At 45.9% G+C, this 23382-nt stretch overlaps 1 protein-coding gene across 4 annotated transcripts in view; it reads right to left on the reverse strand.

Annotated features, from left to right (window-relative positions):
- Positions 1–16322: 16322 nt before the first annotated feature.
- The window catches only part of BCL11B (B-cell CLL/lymphoma 11B (zinc finger protein)), a 95459-nt gene continuing 88399 nt past the window's right edge, over positions 16323–23382 (reverse strand). For all 4 annotated transcript variants that reach the window (XM_012650084.1, XM_012650082.1, XM_012650083.1 and 1 more), the window contains one exon: positions 16323–23233. In XM_012650084.1, the coding sequence (XP_012505538.1) occupies positions 21183–23233 (2051 nt within the window). In that variant the 3' untranslated portion in view covers positions 16323–21182. The remainder of the gene's footprint in view (positions 23234–23382) is intronic.

Raw genomic sequence — 23382 nt, forward strand, 5'->3', positions numbered from 1 at the left:
TTTTCCAGTGCCCAGGAAGCAGCAAGCTGGTGAGGAACATTGGTGCATTTCTCTGCGGACTGGAAACGAGGTGTCGTCCCCAACACCGCCTTGAGCTCGGGCGCTGGCTTGGCCTGCCTGGTCTTCCTCTCACATCTAAATGGGTCAGGAGGCTGAGAGTATCTCCATCCCCAAATGCGACCCTGTAAAAATTATTTATGAATTAATGATTTCATGATATAGAAGCTCGCTCGTAATCACATGCTAGAGCCACATGTCTTGCCGGCGAAAGCGTTTCTAGCCCATATAACAGGAATGAAGAGAATCTGTACTTCCTAGCGAGCCCCAGAGAGCCCCATGGCATCCAGCTGGGGCTCCTCCCCGGCAATATATTTGACACCACCTGGAGGCTAACAGGTCCAAGTCCCCATCTGCCCAGACACACCAGGATTCTGTGTCCCAGCCCACAGAGAGAGGATCTACTAGAGACGATCTCATCTCCTAGGGTGAGTCTCATAACTGGTTGTGGCTGCAGGAACAACTGAGAAGGATTTGGGGTTACCACGGGGCTCCTGGGCAAAGGGCAGTGACTGCTCCGCGAGGTCTGCCTTGGCTGAGAGGCACTGGGGCAGTGAGATTGCTAGCAATTTCTCACGTGGTTCAAAGTCCTCGCATTCAGCAACTTAATCAAAACATTTGTCATATTAATTCCTCGAGATAATTAAAATTGCCTGGAATGTTGCCAAGTGGCATACGTCTCCCCAGTTCTCCACCTTTCCTGCCCTCCCGGGAACATCTGAAATTCAGTTTAGGCATCCATTCCTTTTATTCAGACAGCTTCAGTGAATATAATTCATGTACAATAAAATTCACCAATTTTAAGTGTGCAATTTGGTAAGTTTTGAAACGTGTACAGTCTTGTAACCACCACTATATTCATGATATAGAACATTCCCATCACCCCAGAAAGTTCCCTCCTGTCTTTTGGAAGTCAATCATCTCCTCCCCCGGCCACCTGGCACCTCCCATCCACTAGACTGCTCTCTGTCACCGTAGCTTTGCCTTTCCTAGGATTTTGCGTAAATGAAGTAATGCATATAGAGTCTTTAGCGTCTTTCATTTAACATATGCATCTGAGATTCAACGTGTTCTTGCATGTGTGGGTAGTCCCTTGGTTCTCAATCCTGACTGGCATTCCATTTTGTTTTTCTATTCAACCACTGATGAACTTTTGGGATGTTTCTAGGTTTTTTGGCTATTATGAATAAAGCTAGGGAAAAGCCTTTGTGTGGACCTATGTTTTTATTTCTCTCAGGTAAATGCCTAAGGATGCAATTATTGGATCGTATGGTAAGAATGTGTTTAACTTTGTAGGAAACTGCGGAACAGTTTTCCAAAACCATGTACTATTTTTCATTCTTTTGGCAACACATGAGAGTTCCTGTTGCTCCTCATCCTTTTTAGCATTTGTTACTGTCAGTCTTTTTTACTGTTAGCAATTACAGTTAGGATGCAGTGGTTTCTCTTTCTGCTTTTAATTTGCATTTTCCTGACGAATAGCGATACTGAGCATCTTTTCACATTCATAAATCTTCTTTGGCACAGTGGTTGTTCAAATCTTTTGTTTGTTTGTGTTGTATGCCTTTTATTATTGAGTTCTAAGAGTTTCTTTTTTTTATATTCTGTGTTTCATTTCTTCATTAGATATGTGTTTTGCAAATATTTTCTCCTAATCTGTGCTTGCCTTGTCTTTGTCTTTTGAAAAGCAAATGTTTTAAATTTGAAATTCAATGATCTATTTTTTCTAATTCACGTACTTTTTGTTTTGTTCTATAAATCTTTGCCTAATACAAGGTCAAGAAAATTTTTTCCTACATTTTCTTTAGAAGTTTTATAATTTTAGCTCCTATGTTTAAGCCTGTGATCCATTTTGAGTTGATTTTTTTGACTAGTTAATTTTGTGGTGGGGGAGGTAAAGGTTGAGGTTTTTTTTTTTTTTTATACAGATATCCAGTTTTTCATTAAATTACCTTGTGAACTTAGTCTGAAATCAAGTGAACATATATGCGTGGTTCTATTTTTGGACTCTATATTGTGGTCCATTGATCTATTAATCCACCTTTATGTCAATACCAAGAGACTTGATTATTGTAACTTTACAGTAAGTCTTGAAATCAGGTCATGTGAGTACTCCAATTCTTAAAAATTATTTAAGCTATTCTAGGTCCTTAGTATTTCTATATAAATTTTAGAATCAACTTGCCATTTTCTATTTTAAGAATCCTGCAGGGATTTCAATTTGATTGCTTTGAATATATAGTTAAATGTAGGAAGACTAAATATAGAGTCTTGCAATCCATGAACATAGTACATCTATTTATTTGGATCTTCTTTAACTTCTCTCAGCAACATTTCATAGTGTTCAGTGTGCAAACATACATTTTTTTGTTAAATTTGTTCCTTAAAATTTATCTAATGGTATCATTTTTTAAATTTTCAAATGACAAGTATTCATTGATATATATAGAAATACAGTTGACTTTTGTATACCGACCTTGTATTCTGTGACCTTACTAAACTTACTTATCAATTCTAGTAGCTTGTTTGTGTATTCCTTGGTATTTGGTACATGGTGTTACCCGGGAAGAAAGACAATTTTAAAACCATTTTATTTCTTCCTTTCCAATCTGAATACCTTTTATTTCTATTTTCATTTTATGACATTGTCTAGGACCTCACAGATAGTGATGAATAGAATGGTTAAGTGCAGACATCATTGTCTTGTTTCTGATCTCAAGGAAAACATTCAGTCTTTTACCATTAAGTATAAAGCTATCTGTAAGCTTGTGTAGATTTAGGAAGTTCCTTTCTATAACTAGTTTGCTGAGAGTTTTTAATCATTACTAGGTGTTGAATTTTGTCAAATACATTTTATGCATGTATTGAGGAGATCATATGGTTTTTCTTTTTAGTCTGCCAACACAGTGAATTACATTAATTGACTCCTTAAATTCCTGAGATAAAACCCACTTGGTCATGATGCATTATCATTTTACATATTACTAGATTCAATTAGCTAGAATTTTGTTAAAGATTTATGTCCAAGAGGGATGTTAGTCTATAGTCTTCTTTTCTTGTAATATCTTTTTATGGTTTGGGTACCAGGGTAATGCCAGCCTCATAAAATAAGTTAGATTATTCTTTCCTCTTCTATTTGCAGGAAGAGTTGGTGTACAATTAATATTATTTGTTTCTTAAATAGTTGGTAATTCACTAGTTAAGATAGCTGACCTTTGAGACTTTTTTGTTCGGTTGATTTTTGTGAGTGAGTTTTTAACTACAAATTTAATTGTTTCAATACATATAGAGCTATCCTGGCTGTCTGTTTTTTCTTGAGTGAGCTTTGATAGTTTTGTGTATTTCAAGAAATTTTTCCATTTCATCTAAGTTGTGGAATTTATTAGTATAAAGGCGTTTGTAGTATTCTATCATTATGTTAATATCTGTAGGATAGGTAGCAATGTCCCTTCTTTCATTCTTTATAATTGGTGTTTTGTGTCTTCTTTTTCTTTTCCTGATCAGTCCAGCTAGAGACCTGTCAATTTTATTGATATTTCAACAAACTAGACTTTGGATTTATTCATTCTCTCCATTATTCTTCTGTTTTCTATTTCAATGCTTTCTTTTCTTATGTTTATTATTTCTTCTTTCTGATTATTTTTGGTTTAGTTTGCTCCATTTTTTCTGGTTTCTTAAAATGGGAGATTAGATTACTGATTTGAGACCTTCTTTTCTAATATAAGTATTTAATGCTATAAATTTCTCTTTATGTACTTCTTCAGTTGTATCCCACAGAGTTTGATATGTTTTGTTTACATTTTCATTCAGCTCAAAATACTTTCAAATTTTCCTTGTGATTTCTTCTTTGACCCATGAATTATTAAGATGTATGATATTTATTTACCAAATAGTTTGAGAATTTTTCAGACATCTTTTTGTTACTGACTTCTAGTTTAATTATATTACGGTCAGAAAACTTACTTGTATGATGTCTAGCCATTTAAATTTATTAATATTTGTTTTATGGCCCAAAATATGGTCTGTGAATGTTTATTGTTTTCTTAAAAAGAATGTGTATTTTGCTTTTGTTGGTTGAAGTGTTCCCTGGATCGCAAGTTGAGAGTGTTGTTGAAAGCAATGTCTTCTACATCCATATTCATTTTCTACCTATTTGTTCTATCAAGTGTCAAGACAGGAGTATTGGACTCTCCAACTATTATTGTGGATTTGTCTATTTCTCCTTTTAATTTTATCGGTTTTTGCTGCATATAAAGTTCTGTTTTTAGGCACGCACACATTTAGGATTATTTTATTCTCTGTCACTGCTGTAGGTGTACTGTCTGGGCTATGGGTGTGCTGTCAACTCTTGTCTCAGGTCCACTTAGGTGGAGCAAATGATGTTGCAGTCCATCATCCCACCCACTTCCATTTTCCAAAGCAATTACCAAGAAAAAAAAAAATAAGATTCAGAAAATTAAAACCTAAAAGCTATTCTACCAATATATTTTCCAATATGACACTAGAAATAATTGAAAACCACATGAATTCAAGACCACATTGATAATGTAGTCAGAACAAAGTATAATCACCCAAAATTAAGGAAATTTTAACTCTTTGCCTACATATTTGGCAATGAGAATTTTTTGTCAAGGAATTTTGCAATATTTCCATGAAGTCAGACTTCCTGATAGAATGCTAAAATAGTCTTTAGTACACGCAAGTAATGCACTAAATCTAATTTATGAGAGCTATATTTCGGTAACCTTTAGTCACTCAGGGAGTTACTATTAAGTAGACATCAGTCATACATAACAACAAAAATAAATGGGATTGTGGATCATCCTCTCTTAAGAACTAGATTTTGAATGGACATTTTTAATCAGTTTGTGACTGTGCAGGAGTCTCTCACCTCCCACCTGTGGGCCACGGACCACACATTGAGAAACACATCTCCATATGAAGACCCGTAAGAGAAAGTGCTTTCAGATTAAAGTGCCAAGAAACACTTTGCTTCATCTGAAGAACTACTAGGATTCTTTCCACACCGATGACTATGCTCATTATATCCCTTTTCCTGTTGACAGCCAGGAAGCTCAAAGCCAAACTTGCAAATCAAGCTCTAGAACTCTGTGCCTCAGGTGTTTGCATTTCACTTCTATTCAAATTGGCACTTACTCTAATCACGTTGTTCATATTGTTCTAATTTATTCAACATATTTCTTGTCAGCCATCTCTCCTTCTTTTTGTGATGTATGTGTGTGGAACAAGTCGCTGGCATGAATAAATAAATAAATGCATGTCTCTGTCTGAAGGTTGCTTTAGATGTTCCTACAATCCACACATACTAAATTCCTGACCACAGCTTTTCACTCTGTTAGTCCACTCAGACCCCTTCCAAGTGGCTAAAAATACCGTTGCACATTTACAAGCCTAATCCTTTTAAGTTGGAGGAGAAACAAAGTCAGCTTCCTGCCAGCCTTCCCAGCATGCCAGCACTGTGGGATCGCAGACGCGGCCAGGGCCTAGTGGGCACAAGGTAACCGAGGAATGAGAAGCCATCCCGACTGCCCCGCTTCTCAGGGAACCCAGCTGCCATGGGATGTTTTGTGCATTCTCCTAGAGCAGTTACCAGGGTCTGAAGTCCCAGTGAACATGACATTGTAATCTCGGTTATGTTTTATTTATGGAGAGCGGTGGCGCAGCTAGGGTGTGTTAACAAACAAAGATGATTGCTTCTGAGCCCTCTCTCATCCTGGGGTAATTAACACAAAGTAATGCACCAGTTGGGGGATTCAAAGAGTCGACAACCTTTCCATAGGAAAGTGGTCTGCAACACTCAGGCCAACGCGGGGAACTGAGGGAAGAGAGGATGTGTTTTATCTTTGGTTAAAGGTGTATCATTAAAAGGCACTGGCATAATTATTCTTCCCTTTAAAAAAAAATCCATATAACATTAAGAAAACTACAAAGTATAAAATGTCAGGGGCAGAGATGTGTGGATTTGCAGCTGTTAGCAAAGTGGGCCAGGGGCTCCTGTGTATCTCGAACGGCATAAATTAAAAATATTGACTGCAACCAAAATAGCATTTGCAATCAGCTCCATGTTGCAATGTGTTATACAGACCATTTGCTTTTAAAAAAATTAAAATATGAATCAAACCTGGATGACAAAGAAGTTCAACTTCTCGGGAAAAAATCAAATACATCATCAAAAGGTCACAATTCGTAGACAAATTGCTGTTAAAATTTATTAGTTGTTTGCAAAATGTACTGTTGATCATTGGTAACTGCTAAATGCTTGGGCGCCTCTGACAAAGTAAATAAATAAATAACGCACTCTGCATTCATTAGGGGGGGAATGTGAGAAAGTATCTGGAATGCTAAAACCCAGCTTGGGCGGGGTACCGGAAAGTGAGGGAGGAGGAAAGAGCCAGGAGCTGAGAATGGAAAAGGAAAGAGAAACAAGCTCTGGCACAGCGGACTCGTCCTTGCTCCTTTGGGAAATCCGAGATGACCAGTAATCTGAAAAGCACAAAATCGGAGCATCTAAACATGAATCGCCACGTGGGACAGTGCTGGGAGATTCCATGCAATTTGGCTGGCAGTCCCGAGGGCCCGCCACTGACCCTCATGCGCGCCAGGGGCCTGTACCTGCCCATTTGCAGGGAAGGCTCCCAACAGGGCTCTGAACGCCCTGGCGGCAGAAGGATGGCTGACAACCATCCTTCTGGGGCTCTGCACAACCCACAGCTGGGTGTTCCCTCCACCCAGCAAGCAAGACACCTCCTCCTTCTCCCCCTGCACAAGCCCTCCAGGACCTGTCACACTGAAAGCCACAGGGACAGTGCCAGGGCAGATGTGCCCAGGGTGGGAAAGCACTGCAGAGTTTGGGCTGTGGGAAGTCCAGGAGACCAGGCAGAGGGGACCTGGAACAACAGTCCCACAGGGCCCGTGAGGGAAGGGACAGGCATTCCTGAAGGAGGGCACAGCATGGGGACAGGTGAGATGTCTGGAAAGGAGCTTCCAGTGCTCTGGGGGCAGCAGGGCTCCTCCGAGGGATGTCCTATGGCAGAGGAGGTGGACAGGGAATCGCCACTGTGCTCTTGATTGTTTATTTAACACAGTTTCACTTTCCGACATAGGTCTAGGGACCTAAGCTCTCCAGACCCTTCCTTGTTCGTCACTTCATCAGTCCTCCCAACCTGGGCATGGCTGGTCCACCCCACTTCGCAGAGAAGGGGATGAAAGAGGATGGGACCTGCCACCTGGGGTGAGGTGGGCAGGCAAAGCTGGCCTTCGATGTGGGGCTGAAGATACCAAGCCCAAGGCTCGCTCTCTGCACCATCGTGGGCTCTCCCCACCCCTCAGCCTCCCTGCCTCCCTGGGGGCGAGGCCTCAGAAGAGCGGTGCGGAAGAGACCTTGAGGCCCTTGAGGCCAGGCGTGGGCAGAGCAGAGGCAGCCCCGAGACAAGCGTTCAGCGACCCCCCCACACACACACCGGGCTTCCTGCCTGTGGCCCAGAACTTCTCAGGAGTTGTGTTGAAAATGCACACTCCAGGCTGGCCCCAGGCCTGCTGCGTCAGAATCTCTGAGCAGCACAAACTGGGCATCTGGTATGAGGACAACAGGGCTAATAAGGTTTTCTAGGGCCACATATTCAGGGAGCCTGCAGGGCTTTCTCCCCGAGGCAGCCCGGCTTCTGGACAGGCTCAGCCCTTCCCTAGAACCCCAAGAATGACCCGGGGAGGGGCGCTGGGCAGAGGGAGCAGGGTCTCTGCCCAGAGGGGTGCTCATGGGGTGTGTGCCCTGAGTGCACCGTGCAGGAGAGAGAGGAGACAAAGAGGCAGGAGAGGACAGGTGACAGCAGAAGGACAGTCTGAGACAGTGATGAGAGGCCAAGCCAGAGAAGGAGGCGGAAGGAGACGCAGAGAGAGACAGCCAGGCAGGGGAGAGAGCAAAGCTGAGCAAGCTCACGAGCCTGAGAGAGAAGTGAGGAAGCAGAGGGAACCGAGGCCATTTGCCAGGTCTTCCCTTCCCCTCCAGGGTGAGGGCCAGGTGGGCCGGAGCAGCGGCCCACCCCCAGAGCTGGCCCCTCCCCACATGGCAGCCACCCCCTGCCCAGCTGCCAGGCGCTCAGGGCTGTGCCAAGCGGGTGTCTCAGGGTGCCAGGCAAGGTTGCCCCAAGGCGCACACATGGGCGGTGGGATGGAGGGAGCCTTCACCAATAGTGGGTGCAGGGCAGGCAAGAGGCTTTTGGGTGCTCTGCAAAGGGTGGGGGTGGGTAGGGAGTGGGAGGCAGGGAGCAAAGAGGCTGGAGTGTAGTGGGAGCGGTTCAGGGACTTTCTAGAAACATGGAGACCACAACTGGAAAAGGAAAAGGAAGACAAATGGAATTTTGGGGGGCACCTTCCATGTTCCAGGTGCCTCATCTACGTTTTCTTGTTTGATCCTCACAAGAGCTCTGTAGTGTAAAGATCCTGTCCCCGTGTCACAGATAAGGAAACTGAGGGTGAGAGATTGATTACAGACTCTGGACATTTAGCTCGTAGGACCTGAGATTCCTACTCAGCTTCAGGTGTGTCCAAATCTGAATTCCATATTCCTCCACTGCACTCAACTTTCTAAGCTCATGAGAAGACAACAATACGCAGGATTCTTTGAAGCAGCATAGTCTAGCAGACCAGAGCTGTCACCAGGTATTGTGACAGCGGGGTTCAGAGGGTGTGGGCAGTGTCCTGGGATGGCTTTTTTTACTAAGAATTCCCTACCCTAGCATCTTCTAAGGCACATTCGGGAGGTTACAATAAGATTACATATACAATAAGGCTTTCAAAATAGTAAATCAAATATAACACAGAAGGAGAAAAGCTTTTTTAAAAAATAATCTCAAACTAATAGAGCTGCTGATACACACAACCTCCAAAGCTTGAATCAGGAAGAAATAGAAACCTGAACAGTAATGGGCAACAAGATTGAAGCAGTAATAAAAAATCTCCCAACAAAAAACAGCACCAGACCAGACGGATTCACAGCCAAATTCTACCAGACATACAAAGAAGAACTGGCGCCTACTACAGAAACTATTCCATAACATCGAGAATGAGGGAATCTTCCCTAACTCACTCTATGAAGCCAGTATCACTCTGATACCAAAGCCAGGAAAAGATCCAACAATAAGAGACAACTACACACCAATATCCCTTATGAACATAGATGCAAAAATCCTCAGTAAAGTACTAGCAAACCAAATTCAACAGCATGTCAAAAAGATAATCCACCACGACCAAGTGGGTTTCAACCCAGGGATGCAAGGATGGTTCAACATATGCAAATCAGTAAACATGATTCACCACATAAAAAGAAACAAAGACAAAGACCACATAATCATCTCAATAGATGCAGAACATTAAATTTAACATCGAGCTTCCTGGCAGTCTTGGCAAAAAAAATAAAAAATAAACAATAAAAGAGAGAAAATGAAATGCAGCAAGTTACGTGATTCAAATAGAAAATTAAACGTACTGACTTACCAAAAAAGACATTCATTTCCCAACACTACCTCCTACAAATCAGTGAGAAGACTTCCAGTTGGATAAAATGTCACAAACACTTGTTATCTTGTTTTACATACAAATATACACACATGTATGCATGCACACACATATAAAAAAAACTCATGTGTGTGTATAACAATGTATATGTGTATATATCCAAACTCAAAAGAAAGAGAATCCCTGAAAACTAGAGAAATCAAAGCCTGAGTGGTGAGAACTAGCTCCACAGTTCATAGGTTTCAGATGCAGATACGGAGCTAATAGCTAGAGTTCCAATGTTCCTATGGGCACAAGCCCATGTGTGTCTGGGCACCTGGAATGGAAACCCTTGCACAAAGTCTGGATTTTGAAGAGCTGCTCCATCAGCAAAAACAGGACAAGGAAAGCTACACTCACCAGGACACAGCAAAGGGAGAGGGTTGCCCTCCCGGGTGGGGCCCAGATGTGTGAGGTCCAGACTTATCCTCCCTTTCCAGACCAACCAGAGGCCCTAGGCGGCCACAGAAGCAGCCATGAGGGTGCTCTGAAGGACACTTTTACAACCAGGACACATCAGACAGACTCGAGGGGAAACCGACAAAGATGAGCTCACAATCTGAAATCACAAACCACTAAGGAATCAGATCTGCAAGAGTCCCCAAAGGAAAAAACATAAGAGAACTTGGACTAATGAAATGAGCTGAGCAAGACTATAAAATGACAGGTTCAAAGTATGCCAAACAATGCAATGGAAAGCATCTTTAACAACTTCTCTATTTTCATTGCCTATAGTCAAGAGAATTGCTAGATGACAACAATTCTTTTTGTAGCCAGTCCCAGCAACAGCTATCAAAGGCAGATGAAAACATCACATTGTAGTGAACCTTGTTCCAGATGTTGACATGGGGTCCAGTGTGCCCCTCCAGCGCAGCCTTGTGATGTTCTACCTGGAAATAAGGGTTAGAACTTGAAATTCAGAGAGCACTGAATGGTCCCATGGGCTATCTTTACTGATAACCATGGTCAGATTCTGGTGAGACCCTGAGCCTTGGTCCTCCTTAAGAAAGGGGACAGAGTTTAAGCCCAGTTAGGGGTACGTGGAGTTTTCTAGGTGTTTGGTTCACTGGATACAAAGGCACATTTACAAATAGCAATTAACTGCATCTTCATCCATCCCTTTGAGGGAGGTGCTATTATTTTCCCGTTTTTAAAGACAAGGAACCTGAGGCATGACCAGGTTAACTGATTGGATGAAAATCTCACAGCTTATGAGTGGCAGAGCCAAGCTATAAACCCAGGCAGTCTGCACTGAGAGTGGTTCTGTTGGTGACTGCACTGTGCTGTTGCTTTGTGGATGTTAGTTCTTGAGTTCTCTAAACAACTTGGTGAGGTAGGTATTGCCAACATTAACTAGTAGGCATCTCTAGCTTCCCAAGCCAGAGAGAACTCTTGAGCCCCTTCCCTCCACCCCACCCCTCACTCATCTCTCGTTGTCTACCAGGTCCATAGACGGCCGTCCATCCTGGGGAAAGAGCTGTCATCCTTGATGGCTCTTCCCTTCATATCCACACCCCACCTGCCTGCAAGTACTATCGGCTCTTCTTCGTGCCCCAAACACATACTGAACCAGAGTTCTTCTTACCACTTTCCATCTAAGACCAAGCCACCATCCTCTCTCCTTGGATGGCTCCTACTTTAGCTCCTGCCATGACAGTCTGTCCTCCACCTGCAGCCTGAGGGGTCCTGCTACAGTGTCCTCCGGAAACAGCTTCCACCACCCTGCCCCTGCATTTCCTTCTGGCACTTTTTTGATTCACATGTGTCTTCGCGAGATCACAAGTACCTACTGGACCCCGTGCCGTGCTTGTTTTAGAACCTAACGTTCCATCATGAGCGCTCTCCAATGCCACTTAAATTGTTCCAACAACACTATTTTTGATAACTGCCTAATGTTCCCTAGCATCGATATCCTTCACTTGCTTTTCCAATCCCGTGTCGCCGGGCGTCTTCATTTCCAGCTTTTGCTGTCACGCATGCAGCTACAGTGAACATCTTTGTGAATAACAGCCTCCTCAGGAAGATTTTTTAGGACAGAAATAATTTCAGGAATTAATCAAAACAGAGAAGATGACTTCTGTTGTGATTAGTGCTAGGTTATGAGGTGAGCAAGGTATTTCCATACTGTCCGGGGGTGATTCTGTGCAGACCTTCCTGGGCCTTGGAAAGTCATCACTGGCCTGAGCAAATGGCACCAAGAGATGGCGCGTGCCGGCGAGACACCTGTGAGAGCCCGTCCGGCACACGTTATTCACTTGAATATTTTCGGTTGCAAAGGCAAGGACTAACTTCCTGAAAATTTAGACAAAACAGAAGAAATACCTTTCTGGAGAGGTTTCCCCCAAACATCTGCATCGGATACACCTTCATGTCCACATAATTTGAAATCATAATATATGAACATTTCTATTCTTTTAAGAGTTAACATCATCTCATATACACTTTCCCTGTTGCTACCAAAGTCTTCAGCCCCCTCGTTTTAGATCAATGTAAATATTCCGTAATGAACAGGCTCTTCTTCACTCATTCACTTCTCTATTGCTGAACACACAGGCTGCTTCCAAAATTTTTCTATCACACGTATCATTCTCTTGCGTGTTTTCTCTGCATGAATAATGTTTTCTCTGCAGTGTATCTAGGTTTCTTTTTTCCCTTTGGCTACCAAGAAGCTTAGATTCAAATTTATGACTTAGGCATAGCAATGTATGGCCTTCTTCTCTAGTCTGTACTTTTGTCTAGGTATATACATCTTACTCTATCTTGTCATCTCTCTGGTCCTGAGCTTGAGCTCCTTATTTATATTTTAGTATGTTTTATTGGTCTGCTCAGAATCTCGTGGGATGAGGAAGGATGCAAATTATTAATAAAGTATTTAAGGAAATGCTGAAGTGACCGTCTATAGGCACATAGCTTTTCCTCTCTCTAGGAATTGCTAATTAGTGTACTTAGCATGGTTTCCAAGAATGACATCACCAGATCAAATAGTCGGAATATAATTTGGGCCCTTGATACACACTGCCCCAGAGCTTTCCAAAGGGGAGAGGGAAATGTGGTTGAAACATGATACAGGTAACAAAACCGAACCCTCAATTATACTTCTACACACAGGAGAAAGGGCTGGGTCGCACCGTGTGCGAAAGGTGGTTGGGGGTCTGGGTGTCACCTGCGGTCTACCTCTTAATTTCTTCTTTCACTTACCGACCTGTTGGTACTGCACAATCGCTTCCACACTGCACCATAGGACTTGGAGTAGATGCTCAGTACGATCTTGCTGACGGAAAGGAGGAAGAAGGGCTAGGAAAAGAGAAGGTTAGAAGAAGGCGCTGCCACCCTCAGTCGTTCCTTGTTTTGCTGGGAGGCTGCCCGGCCTCTGCAAACTGCAGCCTGCGTACATTTGCAGCCAAAAAAGCCTTATATGGCCTGGCCCAGGAACGGCACACCAGCATCACCACCGTGCCTTGGATTTTGACGGGTAAAGGACCACCCACATCCTCTAGGCAGGACCCCTGGGCTCACATCCTGGGATGTGTCCTAAACTGGACATTTTTTATTTTAAAATTGTGTAATTATGAAAGATCACAAAAACACAATTCATTTTCATTATGGCCTGTGAAAAATAAACCACAGTACAGGGAGACAGTTTGGGCTATGGCAGGGCTCAGTGGGACAAGGACTGAGTTTCCTCGTCTGTAAGGGAGGACGTGAATGTTTCTTTCCCTCCAGCCTCCTGCTGCATTCGTGCTTCCGTCCGGCAGACTGAGCCCCGACAGTCTGTTCACTCACAGCCTCCCAGCTCATCAGGAGTCATTGCAGGGCAGGGACTGCATCCCCAGGCCCGGGAGTGTGGGGTACTCAGGAGGAGCTCCAGGGGAGTCAAGGAATCGTGAGCAGATGGATGACTCTCCCATCCTGCCCACTGAAAGGTAAGCTCCTGGAAGGCAGAGGTGAGTCTCGTTTATCTCCAGCTTCCCAGCAGGGTCTGTGACACAGCAAAGGCCTTTGATAAATGTGTATTAAGTGAACAAGCTTGTGAATGGACAGATACACGGACGGATGGGTAAATAGGCAGATGTGCTATACGCTAGGGTTTGGGAGATGATTCCTGTGTTAGACGGGGTTATACTAAAAGACTTTTAAGGTCCCAGCCAACTCTAGGATTCTGCGTCTCCAAGGGCTTGATTGGGCTTTTCCAACTTCCGTGCATTTCTGGTGTCACACCCTCTGCAAGACACACCACTGCTCCCTTGCTGGTCCTCATCCTCCTGGCAAATCCTCATTTGTTGTTCGAGAAGCAGCATGATTTCCTTACTGCTCCCTCTCTGCCCCTCTCACACCCATATGACTCTGTCCCAAGGTCCTGCTTCGTAGCTTGTCTCTCTCCTTGAACAGGAACCCCTGAGGGCAAAGACCAGGCCAGAGGCTTTCCTGTCTGCCCATTCCTGACACCCAGCTCAGTCTTTGCTTTGGGACTTAAATCGACTTCTGAGCTCAACCTGTTTGGACTGCTTTAGAGCATTGTTGATGGTCTGTAACCAGAATCCTATAAAACTGTTTTAAAGATTACGCAGCGCAGGCAGTTAGTGACTAAGGCTCCACCTGCACACAAGAAAGTCAGAATCTTTACCCTCCCTTGCTTGAACATGACATAGGACTCATTGTATATTTCCGTCACATTAACATTGAAAAAGAAAACCAACAAGTCCTATTCATCTAGTTTTGTCTTCAAAGCAGACAGGGATGTTTTCTAGTCTTAATTTCTAGACCTACAGCTCCAGAGTGGGGTGTTCAGCAGCCTGCTGCGATGCCCCAAACCACGCCTGGGGTAGCTTGCAGAGACTCTGTGAGTTGCCAAGTACTGAAGGCTCCGAGTCACGACCCCCAACAACGTGGGACTTTCTGTTCTTGTGAACTCATTCTTACTCTGATTTTTGTAACCTGAACGGGGAACATTTCTGACATTAATCTTCCCAGTAAACCTTGTTACTTTGCATGTGCACGGCACTCTCAGAAGGGTTCAACAGTTTGAAGGCAGAATGATTCCTTCCAGATCACCTTAACCCTCTGTCTTACAGATGGGGAAACTGAGGCCCAGAAAAGGGAAGGGACTGACCTGAGGTCATGAAGCTGGTTACTGAAGGGACGATGGTGAGAACTGAACTGAGCCTTTCCTTTGCTCCACTGGTGATCCCCAAACGTGAGTGCTAACTCACTCGTCCCGAGCCATGTCTGGTGGGCAGCCTGGGTGTTTGCTCCCACTCCTAAAATGAAGAGCATCCCCAAAATGAGCATACCCCTCTGCATTTCAACCTGAAAGCAACTGAGCATTTCAGTTCTGCTATCTGCACAGCTTTCTGGATGGGAAAGAAATACAAAGACTCACAAACACTTGTGTTTTAAAGCCAACTGGGGAAACGGACTTGGAGCCCAGGACCTGTGGAAAAGAAAAAGAGAATTTCCTCGCTGGGAATTCTTATTCCCTAAGCTCCCAGGAAGCAGGGCAAGTCTCCCGAGTGACTGTCAATTCCATTTTTGGTGCTGGAGTTCAAAGCCCACTTCTTGTCCAAGGGTTAGACACAGCCGTGCAAGCATGAAGGCTTGTTTGGGTGAAGACAGGACACAGAGGAACACGCTGCCTTTGTGTCTCTTATTCTCTCTGTGGGCAGAACCCACAGAGGGCCTTAGCGAGCATGGCTTGCTGTTTTCACTCTCTGCAAAGTCTGCTTGTGAAGATTCTCGGCCTGCCTAGCTTGGTACCTGGTTCACGGTCAGTGCCCAGTGAGAGTTTGCAAGAGTGGTTTGAGCGGAATGTTCTTTGTCCCTTTAAGAGCAGGAAACCTAGGAAAAGAGTGGTCTAAACTCCAGTGGGTCCTTCATCCCTTCACACTCAGGGGTGGGGCTCTGCCTCCCACTCATGTGGAGAAAACCATTGGTACCTTCCTGCTTCAGTGGCTGGAACCCGGCAGATCCCTGCCTTCCTCCGCCCCCACGGTGTTGGCTGTTCCAGGCCCAGCACTGGGAAAAGCCAAGTTAAGCCTTTTTCATTCTGTGAGAGTTGAGTTTGATTATCCCAGAAGTTTCCTCGAATCTATTAACATCCAGCACATGAGAATAGAAGGAGGTCCTTCTTTGTGATTTTGTTAAAAGTCATGGATGGTCAGAGAGGCTGTCTAGCCCAACAACCTCATTTTGTAAATAAGAAAACCAAGGGGACCTGCTCAAGGACAGTCATTTGGACACTTGGGGCAGGGCCTCCTTCTCACCGGATTCCGATCCCGCCACATCTCCCTGCGGCTCTCACTAGGTGTTAACCAATGTTAGCTGAGTTAAATTAGACTAGTAAACTAGTCTGCTCATTCCTAGCCAAGTGTGCTTTTTCTCTTAAACCACTTGTTCTCCAACTTGGCTGTAGGAGAATCACCGGGTCATTTAAAAAATTCTGATGCCGGGCACTGAGATTTTTGAAAGCTCCCAGGAGATCCCAATGTGTAACCCGGGCTGAGAACCGCTGCTCTAAATCACACTGCCGCGTGGGGGCAACGAGAACAGCTGCTCTCACTCTTTCCTCTTCCCCGATAAGGGCTGAAGGGTTTGGGTCAGGAAGAAAATGGAGAAAGACCTTCGATTCGCCCTTGGAAACAAGCTGTCCGTCCCCCACCTTTAAAAGACACAGAAAAGGACAAGGTTTGGAGATCAAGTTAAATGTCCAATTTATTTTTATAACTTGAAACCAGAACAAACTTGGTTTTGAACAAGCGTACAAATGAAATGGCAGACACATGCTGAACTCAACATTGTGACATTAAGGAAAAAAAGAGGCCCAAAATCTTGTACAGAGGATAAAAGGAACAATAAATATTTTACTAAGCCATATTGAAATGACCTCCTGTCATCTCAACATTTTATCCATAATAAAAAAAAAAGTGCCCGTTTCTTAAACAGAGCACAAATACCAAGCAATAATAAATAGTTCCAAACTTGTAGTAAAAGACAAAACCTCCAAGTAAACAACAAAAGCTCATACAATAAGTAATAGAAAAGGTAATAAAAATATTTCGCCTTGCCAGTACAAATGCAAACAACTTAAATCAACGTAGCTTTGCTTTGCAGGGCTAAGATACAAAGAGCACCAAAATCACGGTTTGCCTGTGTTCAACAAAACCTTCCACTGACAGTTACGTAGGACCGGGATGAAAGGCGATTTCCTTACTTTTCACATTTTGCTTAGAGTAATTCGGTCTCCTCCTCTCCCCATGAAAGACCCTCTAATGGCAAGTGGCGGGTTCCAATTTGGGGCAACTTTGAACAAAGTCGTGGCAGTGTGGAAACCGGCCTGAGGTGGCTGGGTCACCCATGCTAGAGGCCTCTGTCACCGGGTCACCTGCTTCCATGTTGGTTTTTTAAACACGAAAGAGAAAGAAAATTCTCTGTTCTCTGCAGCTGACAGACACACAATCCTTGTGCTTTAGGATGGCTTAGTCCTGGCACTCTGGTGACTTTGTGTAAGCTGGTGAGCGCGGGCTAGCTTTTACGACTACAGGAGGACCACCGTGGAGGTGCTCAAGGACCCTCACGGGGTGTGCAGAGGGAGGAACAGCCCTGGGTCTTCGGGTCAGGCAGTAGGAAACTGAAATCTCAGCTTTATCTCCCATTCCCCTGTCCCTCCCCCTTTCTTTTAACTTTGCAAAGGTAAGTGGCAAGGAGGAAAGATCGCATCGAACAGAAAAGCTCCCAGAAGAAAGATTTCTGCATTTGGTAAAGAATTGCCCAAAAGGATGCTTGGTTATACTTTCATAACCTGAACTAATGGTTTCTTACATTTCCTGAAATAAAAAAAAATGGCTTCCTGATATAGGTATTTTTAAAAAATGTATTATTCCCTCATCCAAAAAACCACCACTTTATTGTCTTAAAGCTACTCGGCTTTACAAAAAAAAAAAAAAAGAGATAAAGGGATAGAGAGGGAGAAAGAAAAGAAACTAAATAAAAACGAATAAAGGACAGACAGAGGATGGAGGGCGGAGAGCAAGTGCAGAGGAAGGAGAGAGAAAGATATGGAAAGGCACCGAATTCATCCCAGGCCCTCGCATCCGCATCCGGAAACTGACGGAACGTAGGTTTCGGAGAGCAAAGCAGCAAAGCAGGGAAGACAGCGAGAGGCCACTGCTCTCCGCGGCACAGAGGTCCTGGCCCCGATGGGGTCTCCTTCCTGAAACACAGTTTGACTGTTCTCGGCAGCCGGTAACTTCGCCTGTACCTCGCTGATGCACCAGCTCCTTTCATTACATTTCTGTTTGTTTAACGTTTTCTTTCTCAAGGACTAAAGGAGCTCGGTTTGCATCGCTTTCTGCTCTTAAGGGCGGGAGAGGGGTGGTGGTGGTGACCGCCACCGCGGTGACGGTGGAGAAGGAAGATGCTCTCTGGCTCTCTCTCCACCACATCTGACATCTTACAGATGGCCTCTTAGAGAAAGGGAGGACTCTGTGGAATGTTACTGACATCTTTACAAAAACTGATTTTTTTTCCACTCAACATGAATAAAGAATTTCCCATCCGGTCTGCTGTGGCCACACCAAGGAGCCTTGATGCAAGGTTCGGGGCGTTCAGAGTGAAGCCCACCACGAAGGGTTCTTTGTGTAGGCCAATTCCGACAAAAATATATACAACTAAAATGATTTGTGAACCAAAGCATTTAACTACTTCCTTTTGTTTCTTTTTCTCAAAGGTTGTCAAACAACCCTTTTTCTCCTGTACAATAGGACTTAACATACAAATTTTTTTTTGCAATATTTTATCCTGCCAAATTAAAAAAATATATTATGGCAGCCTGTTTGTTTTTGTTTTTTTTTCTTTTTATTTCCAAATTCACTAACAAAAAGGTACATTAAATCCCTTTAAAAGGACAAGCTTACAGTTAAAAAATTACAAGCTCCAGTAAAAATACAGCAAGTGCCTACATCATATGAACCAACCAATATATCCATTCCAGAGGGAAGTGGGAAGAGAAAAATAAGTACAGGTCAGAAATGTGATTTTTTTTTTTCTGCAAAGCAATAACAATATTAAGCACTTTTTTTTTTTCTACATACTTTTTCTACATGGTGTAGCAATCCCCTTTTAATCCCCAAATACAAGTTTCTATACATTTTTTTTGAAATAAAAATTCAACACCCAAGGCAGAAAAAAATTTACTAAAACTCCGACTTTACAGTTACTGTGACAAGAACAAATTTATAGACCCACCATTTAAATTTTACTGCAACATTTTCAAGGAAAAGAAAAGGGTTTTTTTTTTCTCGTTTTGTAAAATGCCCAGGCATTCTCAATTATTACAAATACTGGTCCACTTTTACAGTAATCAAGAAATTTTAATATATATAATATATACTAAAACCCCGTCACCAAAAGAAAACAATATACACGCGGCCACTGTGGCATTTTTGTATAACCTATTAAGCAAACTTTGAAAAAAAAAAATGATCGCTCCAACACACATACACACATTTTTTTTTTACCCTTGTATGTATCCAATACTGTAAACGTATTTTTAAGACAGAGTGCACTAAATTTAACTTTAGAAAAAATTAGCCGTTGTTCCTGAATTGTTTTTGTTTCTCATTCAACGATATCAACTTGTAACTTGTGTCACTTGAGTTTTAATTCAGCAGTAAATCACCTCCACTCCATATCTAAGCAGCGTCGTCCCAAAAACAAAAGGGGCTGAGGATAATTCAGCTAATGGATGTCCAACGTTGTGCTGGGTTTATTTCTTCATTCGATTGGGTCTTATGGCATTTTCACATCCTCTATCTTCAACCAGGATTTTTTTTTCTTTTTTACTTAAAGTAAATGTGGCTTTGTTAGTTTCTAAAGAATGTACTTTTTTCTTGTTTTACTTTTTTAAAAAGTCTTTTCATTTCAAAAAAAAAAAAAAAGTTTTGCATTTGTCTCAAGAGACTCAGATAGGAAGATCAGTTTTCAAGGCACTCACATCAAATCGAATGGCAGTAGAAAAACTGTCCTATAAATTATTTTATTTTGTTCTTTATAGTGCCAGTATTGTGAATGCCACGCTTAGCAACACTGACACTCAATCTCAGCCGTCCCTTACAGTTTAAACCCACCTCTGGGCCAAAGAAGAATATGCTGCAATTTCTTGTTTAGAAGCCATTTAATTTAAATGCAAACAAAAGCTTTAAAGTGCGGGTCAACAGAATTCATATGTCTAACCTTAACAGTTTGATGTTTAGTACCTTCCAACCTAATGAGATAGAAAAAAAAAAACCACTTGGGAAGTAGCGCTGGGCACCTTTGGATGGAACTCTCCCCCTGCTCTTCCAGTAAAAGGGAACAGAAACTCATAGGATTCCTCCCGTCCCTACAATGTCATCGGTGTGCATCACATGAGAACACTCAATTCACCATCAGGGCATTGTCTGCTTCGGAATCATCAGTTACCACTGGTAGCAACGTCTGACTTGAGATTTATGTGGTGGGGGTGATAAAAAGAGAGAAGCTGTCAAGCCAGAAGAAGCCTGAAAGAACACCACTGGCTTCTTCCTTTCTGTGTCACTGCAGGCCACCCCATCTACCCAAAAAAGTACCCTCAGCCCATTTTATTTAGCCTCATCTACAGCAAATAGCAGAGACGGCATCCCAGGGCACACCAACATTCCAAGAAAATGATAGTATCTGTCGGTAATGCACAACCTCAGAATGCTCTTGGGCCATTTCCCAGAGTAACCCTCAAAAACTCTTTCTCTGGTGTTGCCGAGTTTGTGGGGTACGCCCCCGCCCCCAGCACCACCACTAAAAGTTTTCCTTATACAATGGCAAAGTTGAAATTGACACAGAAAAGGCCTCTGTTGCTCAGGACATCGTCAGTGCTACGTCTCCACTCCAATGCTGAAACAAAGTGCTACAACTTTAAAGATTGTTATCGCTGTACATCCAATCCCCCACCCCAAAAACAAAAACAAAAACGAAAAAACGCATGCCACTTTTTATTTCAGGACCAAAAAAGAGGAAGGAATAAAAAAGTAAACAACTTTAAAAGTCATTTAAGTGTTGGCTTCTTCACAAGAAATTACACATGCTTAGCTTAAAATTTCAAAAAAGCAGCGCCCACCCCCCCAAAATTATAATTTAAAAGATACGCTCCCCCTCTATACTGCTCGCGAGTCATTTGCTCAGGCTACTACTGGGTTAAAAAAAAAAAAAAAATGAAGAAGGGATGGATACCCAACAAAATCTTTTAAAGGAATTTAAACAGAAAGAATAATAATAAAAAGTACCTGCACATGCCAAAAAAATTACAAAACCCAATAAATACAGAAATTATTGCACAGTTAAAAGGCTCCACAATTTTTACTGCCTTAATCAACCCTCGGGTTTCCATAGGACTTCGCAGACACAGGTTGCGTTGGAGTGCCGCCCCCCCCGGGCCCCGGGGACACGCGGGGTGCTAAGCGGCGGTGACACGGAGGCAAGTCAGGTCCGCATTCTCTCGGTCGGCGACGGTTGCGCTGCGCAGGCGCGCGTGCCGGGCCGCGCGCTTAGCTCCTCTCGGCCTGCTCGATTTTGACGTCGTTAGTCAGCAAGTGCTCGCCGTGCCACTTTTTCATGTGTTTCTCCAGGGTGCTGTAGACGCTGAAGGGCATCTGGCAGATGTCGCAGCGGTACACCTCCTTGCCGATCTGCCCGTGCGTCTTCATGTGGCGCGTGAGCTTGCTGCTCTGCGCGCACGCGTAGTTGCACAGCTCGCACTTGTAAGGCCGCTCGCCGGTGTGGCTCCGCCGGTGCACCGTCAGGTTGCTGCAGTTCTTGAACACCTTGCCGCAGTACTCGCACGTGTCGCTGCGCCGGCCCTCCTTGGAGCTGGGCCGCCCGGGGCCCGGGCCCCCCAGGTGCGGCGTGCTGCCGCCGCTGGCCGTGCCGCTGCGGCCCGACAGGCCGCCGTCCAGCAGGTCCCCGGGCGGCGTGGAGAAGCGCAGGCTGCCGTTCTCGGACGAGTGCTCGGACGACGTGGCGAAGGGCGACTGGCGCGCGTCCGTGAAGCCCAGGAACGGGTCCTTCATGAAGTGCCGCGACGCCGCGTAGCCCACGAGCCACTGCGAGTACACGTTCTCGGACGGGATGAGCGCGGCGGGCGGCAGCTCCAGGTCCTTCTCCACCTTGATGCGCTTGGCCGCGCTGTTGAGCCCGGGGCTGGGCAGCGGCGCGGGCTTGCGCGGGAAGAGCCCGGGGAAGGGCTCGGCGCCCGGCGCGAAGCCGCCGCCGCGCCCGTTGACCGCGCCGCCCGTGCCCGCGTCGCCGCAGCCGCCCGCGTCGTCGTCGTCGCCCGTGTCACCGCCGCCCGCGCCGCGCTTCAGGAAGGCGCCGCGCTTCTGCTTGTCGGCCAGCAGCTCGCCGTACTGCGGCAGCGCGCCCAGGCCCACGTTCTCCATGACCTTGCCCAGCACCAGCGCCTTCTCGTCGGCCAGCGCCTTGGCGCCGCCCACGCCGCCGCCCGCGCCCGGCACCCCGGCCACCCCGCCGCCGCCGTTCTCGCGGTTGCGGCTCAGCTCCGAGTCCATGCTGAAGCTCGACTCGGGCCGGCTCTCGTTCTCCAGCAGCAGCTCCTCCTCTTCCTCCTCCTCCTCCTCGTCCTCCTCCTCGGGCTCGTGGCCCAGCGACGGGTCGCTCTCGTGGTGGCGGAAGTCGCCGTCGGCCGCCTTGAGGCCCTCGCCGGCCAGCTCGCTGGTGCCCGGCTCGGGGGAGCTGGCGGCCGAGAGCCCGTCGTCGGAGCGGCCGGCCAGCGAGCCGGCCTTGTGCATGTGCGTCTTCATGTGGCGCTTGAGCTTGCTGGCCTGCGAGCACGCGTGGTCGCACAGCTGGCACTTGTAGGGCTTCTCGCCCGTGTGGCTGCGCCGGTGCACGATGAGATTGCTCTGGAACTTGAAGGTCTTGCCGCAGAACTCGCACGACTTGCTCTTGGCGGGCGGCTGCGGCGGCGGCGTGCCGCCGGGGGGCATGGGCGGCAGCGGCGGCGTGCTCAGGAACGGGGACTTGGGGCTGGGCTGGAAGGGGTTCAGGAGCCGGTGCATAGGGTTGCCGCGGCCCGGCGACACGGGCGGCGGCGTGGAGCTGTTGCCCGCCAGCTCGCGGAGCCGGCGCGAGAAGTCCATGGCGGGCGAGTCGATGGCCATGGGGTTCAGGCGCATGACTCGGTCGAAGGCACTGGGGTGCTGGGCGACGAGCCCCATCTCCTCGGCACTGAGGCGGTGCGGGTCCAGGTGGTGGCGCGGCGGCGGGCTGAAGAGCGGCGGCGTGCCGGGCAGGCGGCCCTCGCCGAAGCCCGGGTGGTCCCGCAGGATGGGGCCCGTCATGCGCAGCAGGTTGAACGGGTTGCTGTCGCCCAGGAAATTCATGAGCGGGGACTGCGCCACGGCCTCGGGCCCGAGCGGCGGCGGGATGGTGAGCCGCGGCGTGAGCGAGCTGCTGGCCGGCCCGGGCTCCAGGTAGATGCGGAAGCCGTGCGTGTTCTGCGCGTGCTGCAGCAGGAACCACGCGCTGTTGAAGGGCTGCTTGCATGTTGTGCAAATGTAGCTGGAAGGCTCATCTTTACCTGGGGAGACACACGGACAGAAAGGCAGACAGAGCATGAGAAGCGGCAGGGGCGCGGGCACCGCGGGGCGCGAGCCTGGAAGCTGGTGCGACCCGGGGGGCTCCGAGGTGCGGCTGCAGGGCTGCCCAGCAGGCCTGGCTCGGCTCCGC

The sequence above is a fragment of the Propithecus coquereli genome, unplaced genomic scaffold (assembly GCF_000956105.1).
Source record: "Propithecus coquereli isolate 6110/MARCELLA unplaced genomic scaffold, Pcoq_1.0 Scaffold310, whole genome shotgun sequence".
NCBI classification, from domain to species: Eukaryota; Metazoa; Chordata; class Mammalia; order Primates; family Indriidae; genus Propithecus; species Propithecus coquereli.